This window comes from Montipora capricornis, chromosome 11 (genome assembly GCF_036669925.1).
Source record: "Montipora capricornis isolate CH-2021 chromosome 11, ASM3666992v2, whole genome shotgun sequence".
Lineage (NCBI taxonomy): Eukaryota > Metazoa > Cnidaria > Anthozoa > Scleractinia > Acroporidae > Montipora > Montipora capricornis.
In genome coordinates this window covers 29,145,138-29,152,949 of record NC_090893.1, presented here as the reverse complement: position 1 = coordinate 29,152,949, position 7,812 = coordinate 29,145,138, and the positions used below count along the sequence as shown (strand labels likewise).

At 38.9% G+C, this 7,812-nt stretch overlaps 1 protein-coding gene across 1 annotated transcript; it reads right to left on the bottom strand.

The window, feature by feature from the left end:
* Positions 1–3,307: 3,307 nt before the first annotated feature.
* On the bottom strand, positions 3,308–7,405 carry LOC138023305 (E3 ubiquitin-protein ligase TRIM71-like). The gene has a single exon (XM_068870319.1). The coding sequence runs from the start codon at positions 7,403–7,405 to the stop codon at positions 5,138–5,140; it is 2,268 nt and encodes a 755-aa protein (XP_068726420.1). The 3' UTR covers positions 3,308–5,137.
* Between the last annotated feature and the right edge of the window lie 407 nt (positions 7,406–7,812).

The following is a 7,812-nucleotide window of genomic DNA, read 5'->3' as shown; positions in this document are numbered from 1 at the left end:
AATATAGTTCAAGTCCATTATCGCAGAGTCTTTCCGGGCGCTCACCCGCTGACCAAGAAGCCCGAGGACTCTGGGTACGAGATGGACTCTGGGACCTGAAGTTGTCTTAATTCCATAAACACAATGAGAATGAGAATGAGAATGAGTTAACAAAGTAGTGTCAGGTTAAGGGAGGCATCTTAATGTAATTGTCTCTTTGTTAATTTCCAAAAAAAATAAAATAAAATACAATAATGGGTGGGGCAGGGGGTTGCCTCCCCATACCCATTTAAAAGGTGCTGATGTGCCTGGCGAACTCCTGCCGTAACACATAGGAGAGGCCAGAACACACAAGAGGACATGCAGCAGAGATACTTGTAAGTGTTTGCAGGAACCATGTAAGTCCTGATTAAGTATCTCTGACAAGCCTTTTTTTGCCTTGCAACATGTAGCTCTAATGGAGACACCCCAAGCAAGATTCAAGTCTCCACATAATTTTGCCAAGATATTATGTCATTTGCTTTTCATAAAAACAAGTCTTGAACATGAAAGCCCATGAAAATAGTTCAAGTCTTAAGCTATTAATTCCTCACCTTTGTGAGGAGCAGTGATATGATGCCTCAAAATATTTTGCTACTTTAAACAACAAATATAACGGATAAAAAATAACCAAACAAATTTAAGCTCACTAGCAAGAATTGAAATTATTTACTTTTGATAGTAAGCTTAACTTGAACTAAAGAAAACATCTGGGAAAATGTCTATTGTAAGGTTGAGAAGCCTTACTCTAAGCATTTCCTGCAGTTTTGTTCGATTTGCATAGTCGAGTTCTAGATGGCGATGCTCTTCACGAGAATACATGATTTAGTCAAGCAGAGGGGATTAACCAACCTGTATCTGTTATTCAGCCACACAAAATTCCAAATCTTGATCGCATATTTTGTAACCAAATGCATCCACGATATGTATAATAACCGTGATTGCACATCCATTTAACTCCACAACTCCAAGGAAACCAGCTGCTCTAATTTGCTCTTTGTACAGGGTTTATGCGTAACTTGATAGATGAACTCGCAGCCAAAGTTCAAAGAAATTCCTTTACATTTGCGCCAGGCAAGTAAACCAGACATCCACATAAATTCACATGTAGGGCGAGTGTTACACGTACGTGCGGAGTGTACATTTTTCATGTCTAATGCAGGAATAAAAATGGCAACCTTACCGAAAAAGTTCACAATATTATTTCTTTAAAACCTTATTGTGCTGATCGATCGGGTAGAAATGCCTCATCATATCATGTAATTTTTAGCCTTGGGGTTTGCATGTACCGCTTGAGGAAAGGCTACCAATCCTGAGACTGTTAGGTTCACGTGACTTGACTCAAGCTCATGCGAGTCTACATATTGAGACATGGACACTAAGCTGGGAGAATCAAATGGCGGACAAAAGACTAACTTGTGCGATTGTTGATGATGATAGAGGAGGAGCCTATAAAAAGTCCATGGCTAAGGAAAAGAAGCTTTTCTTTGTGAAAGACCTCGTTACGTTTTATTAGAGTGTTCTGCCTAACTGAAGAAAGAGAAGAACATTGGTTGGGTTCCCGAAAAGGAACATTCATTGTTTAATTCCATTAGAATGGTGTTTAATTTACCAAACTTTCGTGCAAAAATTGACAGTGCAAGCTGTAGGAATCGTGCAGATGAGTTTACTAAGATAGCAATAATTGTTATTTGCTCTCATTTGTGAAAGAGTTTGAGCTTGCATAGTTTGACTTCCTTGTTGTGTATTTTTGTTTAAATTATGAATTTTCTATAACAGTCTTATTTAAATTATGTCTTTCTTTTGATGAATAAATAAAAAAGTTTTGTAGGTATCAGAAAAAAAACCTTGCAAGACACTGTAACTTTGATTATATTTAACAGTTATTTGCCAAAGGCGAAGGGAACGTACATCTGAGACGAATAACTGTGAGTATAGCTTCAGAATTGAAAAAGAGAGAATTGATAATCGACAAGGAGAATAATAACTTTTTTATTGATAATCAACGCAGAGAATAATAATTTATTATTGATGATCGACACAGAGAATAATTGATAATTGGCACAGTTTATTTCTGTTGTAAAGGTCACGAGTGCCTGCAGGAGCCCTGCCATTTTGTTTTGCTTTATATTCACCAGTTAGTGGGGTGAAAGTAAAATCATATTATTATTTCTATAGGAAACCACTCAACCAATCAGATTGCTGGAAAATCTATTTTGATCTCTGAAATTCTACTAATTATTTATGACGGTTGCTGTCATTCCAACCCTGCATTTTATAACTGTAGTGGCATTCAGACAGTCATATAGCATTTAAAAAACTGTGAAACAATAATAATTGATTTTGGGAAAGAAATTGATCAGGTGAGATTCTGTGACTTGAGTAGAATAAGCAATTTAAGTTGTGTAAGGTTGCCTTAAGTCGCCTTAAATCACCTTAAGTTGCTTTAAGTCGCCTTAAGTTACGGCGACTTAAGGTCCCAAAGTAGGCCTCCGTTGGAACTGAGTCAATACGCAAGAAGAATAAAAAAGCTCGGTCGACTTTAGTGATTGAGTCTCGTTCGTTAAAGTGTTATCCCCAGTCGGGGCAGAGTTAACGGCATTGGAGCCATGTATTAAAAACTAAAGTAAGCATTCAAATTAAAAAAAAAAAAAAACTAAAGTAAGTGTTGAAATCAACTCGAACCAACAGTGTTAAAAGCCTTACCTGCCTGGAGGAAACAACGAATCGAAGACAAAACCAGTTGATGATACGAAAGAGCAAGAGAAAATAAAGCTTGCAGAGAAGGAAAGACTCAGTCTAGCCTTTTGGATATGTGAAGTTCCTTTAGGATATTGTTAGATGTTATAGAAAAGTATACGTAAAAAAACGTCTCCCTTAAAATGACCGCATAATCCTTGAAGCACCGAAACCGTGTTGTCGCGCTCCGATCAGCTCATATCACTTCACGTAGTTGCAGATATTTTAATATAAGGGAAACAGATACGAGTTCCCAGGGACATCTAAAAATAACTTCGGAGCAACTCAAATATCCCTGCCACATTGCCAAGTCTACGTCTGTTTTTCATTTTTTTCTTGGAGTGGGGTTAATTCAACTCGGAGGATGCGCATTGAAAAAAATCGTCCTCACCCTAGGATAGCAACACCCCCAAAGTGTTGGTGTGGCCAAAGCCTAAACCCACTAACCCCCGAGCTAACTTGTTGATACAAATTGGATAAGCGTATCTAAGTTTAAATACGATTTTGCCTTATTCTAATCATAGCGCAGTTGTGAGTCAATAACATCCTATTTAAGTGTGCATAAACACAATTTATTTATTTTTTAAATTAGTTCTATAAGGATAACAAAATCACGCGTAAACTGAATAGAACAATTGTTTTAAATTTAGGACACCCAAATAATCCTAATCGAATAGATGGCCCAAGGAAATGAAAACTTGTTGAAGAAATGTAGTGTTGAACAACAACTTATTGACGTCAACTTAACCGAACAAGTAAGATATAAGTAGCTTTTTATTATTAGCAAAATATATTGTACTGATGAAAAACTTTAATAAGCGTCGTTATGAGCAACAGTTACCACAGGAAAGCTTCGTCTATGAACGCCAACCCCAACATTTAAGACTGGTTTTCACTAGCGACGCAAGTAGCTTATGCTAAGTGAAAACGATCGTCGACTTAAGCATCAAAATCAGCCTAGGCCTCCGCCATTTTGTTGAAATGCACAAACGCGGGAATCTGGAATGAGTGCTTTAATTGGCCAGACGCAGCAAATTTCCTTGTGCTTTTGCTCTTTTACACAACGCAAACATCAGCGCAAGCACAAGGAAACGAAAAAAACTGATGATCCTTGCGTTGTGCTTGTGTCGACAGGGAAAACCAAGCTTTAGTCAAAAACCTTTCAATATCACCTACGAGTGAAAAAATCTTCAATCAAAATATCTGAACGAAAGGACAGACACGAAAATAAAGAAACCCACCTCTAGATTTCAAAAAGAATATCCAGACCTGATTTCGAGGTTCTTGTCTCTTGCACTATAATTTAAAATGCACCTAAACTCAAATATTTTTCGTTTCAAATCTAAATCTCCCCATCCATGAAGGCAAAGACCCCTGCCTCTCAATTCACAGTCATGGGTCCAAATTACTGCTAGTTTTCATAACTTTGCGCGTCTTGCATGAGGATAAAAAGCAAACTTTGGATGCAAGAATGGTAAAACATGTTTCCTTTTTGTGGGAAGATTAATATCGTAGACGAAAAATATTTGAGTTTAAGGTGTGGTTTCAACACTTTTAAGAGACCTTGTTATTAAAAGGATTGACACTACAACACTTTATCACGCAACAGCAATGTTATGGTACCATGTGCAACACCAATTATTGCCAAACAAGATACACTCATTTTTGTGACGCAACAAGTTACCATGGCAACAGGAAAGCCTTTCAAAAACACCCTATATTTTGGCTTTTGTTGCTCACATCTGAAAAACGAACTCGGTAACCCCAATTTTTTATTGCACAAAAGGGATCAGCATGCCAAGATGAACCTCTCTGCAAAGTTTAAAAAAATTCCGTGGAACAGATTGGGTGCTACGTTAAATTTTCAATATGTTAAGGTGGCTCTAAATCTGCTCCACATAATTTTTTTAAACTTCGCAAAAAGTTTCATTCTGGCATGCTGATAACATTTCAGAAAAAAAATGGGGGTCAGCGAGTTTGTTTTTGAGATATGAGCAGCTAAAGCCAAAATATGGGGTGTTTTTGCAGGGCTTTCCTGTTGCCACGGTAACTTGTTACGTCACAAAAATGACCGAATCTTTTTCAGCAATAATTTATGTTTGATATGGTACCATAACATTGCTGTTAAGTCATAAAGTGTTGCAGTGTCAATCCTTCTGATAAGAACGTTTCTTTCAAGTGTTGAAACTGGTTTGAGCCACCTTAAGTGCACTTTAATATGAATTTAAATTATCGGATCCGAGGTCACATGACCAGTTCAAAGTCGATCTTGCTTACTGGAACAAGCTAAACATTTTTGCCTAATAATAGCCGTAATTTTTGAAAATTAAAGGCATGAGTTTCTACAGACATCTATTCGAAAAACAAATCACTCAATTAACTAGTAATGGAAAACATAAATGCATCTGTTGACTGAGTCGGCTACATAGAGATTGTCATCATTATTTACGGCAACATAAAAAGGACAGCTATTGTGGAAATAGTGTCCCTCCATTTTATTCAAAAATATGCCATCCAGGGTAAATAGTTGCAACCTTTGTTTTTTTGCATCACACACAATCAGTCGGTTGTAATTGTCAATGACGAGTCCACGAGAATAATTAAACTGGCCATCATTGGACCCCCTACAGCCAATGTCATGTAAATACACTCCTGTTTCGTCAAATACCTTGACACAATTAGCAGAGTTATAAGAAACAAAGAATTTGTCCTGGTGATAAATAGCGCAACTTGGGCATTCATAACAGTCTGGGGCTCTGAAGGACTGGAGAAAGTTACTCCCATCAGGGGAGAGGACCTTGATTCTGTTGTCCCAACGGTCAGTTATGATTACACGACCATCATTCGCAATGGAAACGTATGTTGGTTTAATAAGATGCTTATCATTGATGTGTTTGATAAACTGACCTTCCTCACTGAATAGGCGAAGCTTAGTACCGCTTTTCGGAACTAAAGTTAGGAGATCACCGGAGTCTGTAAATGCCACTGAAAAAGCTCCACTATCAAGTCTTATTTCCCTTTGAAACTTTCCTTCAGAGCTAAACAGTTGAATTCTTTGATTCCCGCGTTCTGCAACAGCAATCGTTCCCGTTTTTTGACTCACATCAATGTCGTAAATGTCATCAAATTCTCCACGTCCCTTCCCTTTTGAGCCAAACTGAAAGGAAAATTGATATTGATGCGGATCAACCGGCAAAATCCAAGGACTACCAGTCAGCCGCTCTCCATTCACAAGGATCTTTACTCCGTTTTGTCCGCCACACTGTGGAGTGTATGTCACAGTGTATTTGCCGTCCTTAGCGTCTATAATGTCTGTTTTCCGTCGATCACCTTCCGAAGTCAATATGACGACTTCGATTTTATCTTCTTCTTGATAACATTGCAATCCATCTGAATCCTTTGTAACGATTACCAAATGCGTCTCCTTTCTTTCGTCTACTTCCGTGCGTTCTTGACTTTCAACTAAGCACTTTGAGGGATCAGTCTTGGTGACAACAACTCGATCAATAAGATCCAATTTCTCTTCCACCAAGTAATGTAAATGCGGCGATTTGTAAAGATCGGGTTTTCTTACATTTAACAGTTCAGTGCAGCGTCTGAGGATGACGTGATTTGTTTGTAGAATTTCGGCGCTGAAGTTTCTTTCTAAGATACTCTGACCTCGTTCAACGCAGCTTTTCAATTGGGTGAGAACCAGCTCGAAGTTCTCCAGTCGTGTCGCGTGATGTTTTTCTTGCGCTTCATAAATTTCGCGAAATTTGTCCTTCATTTTCTTCTCATGTTCTCGCAAATCGCGAATCAATTTTTCCACAGTGTCTGTCATTTTCTTTTCTGCGTTCATAATTTCAATTTTGTTTTTGTTTTTTAGGTCAGTTTGTTTTTTAATTTCACCCTCATACTTGAAAATTTCCGCTTTTACTTTGGTCACAGCGTCTTCCATTTGCATCTTTGATTCTTGTGCGGCCTTCTGAGTTTCTGTAATAGTGTGTCGATTATGTCTCACCAAACTGCACTTAAGGCAAATCAGAACTTTACAGTCTTCGCAGTAAAATTCCATGGGTTGATCTTCATGATATTGCTGTGAACACATCACGGGTCTGTGGATCAAATCTTGCACATCTTGTGCTCGTAGTTTGTCGATCAAAACATTGCGGTGACTCCTTGTGGCCTTCAAGCGTTGGTGGGATTCAAAACAAGATGCACACAGAAAGTTCTGGCATACGAAACAGTAACATTTTGCCGTGTTGTTCTCGTCGCAGCTGTTACATCTCTGAGACTGTACGCTGCCATCTTCTAGGGCGAGAACATCCACCAATCGGTTGAGATGAAACGATGAAGGCAACTTGTCGAAGGTGCCTGTTTCGGGAATTTGTAATGAAGTCTGGCAAACCGGACATTTGATTGTCGCTTTTAGCTGTCTCCTTGCTAAGTTTGCATGTTTGTCGAGACACTCCAGGCAGAATGAGTGAAGACACGGTAATGTCTTGGGATTTTTGACTGTCTCTATGCACAATGGGCATTCTGCTTCCTTCTTAAGATTCTTGAAAAGCTGTTGAACTTCCATGATGAAGCCAAGCAGGGAAAAATATGTGATGTCACTGAAATCACGGGACTGTGTGCAGTCGAGTGGATACTTATGAGTCTCCATCCCAGTCTTTCTCGCTGGTGTCACATGGAGTCCTTTGTGAGATTCTGATGCACTTCAGCATGAACTAACCCCATTTTAAAATCCCAAAACTTTGCTTTGTTTGAAAACCTTATGTCAAACTTAACAACCGAGTGTTGCAAAAAAGCTTACCAGGGGTGAAACACAAAAGCGCAAACAGCAGTAATCCACGGATTTCTGAAATATCTCAATGTGACTCTTGGGTATATCATCATCAAGTCGAGTCTTCTCGGGAACCACAAATGGTGGCTTGCCACAACCGGACCTATCCAGCATGAGTGTTCGAATCTCGCTTGTTGACTGCAGGCCAGTGTCACGCTTCAAGGTGTCGATGAAGGTGCTGCGGGGTACAGGTAAGTATCGTGTGGAGACTGATAACCAATCATAAC

Bases quoted from the DNA above. Each gene is read 5' to 3' on its own strand.
- LOC138023305 (XM_068870319.1), bottom strand. From the start codon at position 7,405: ATGGAGACTCATAAGTATCCACTCGACTGCACACAGTCCCGTGATTTC.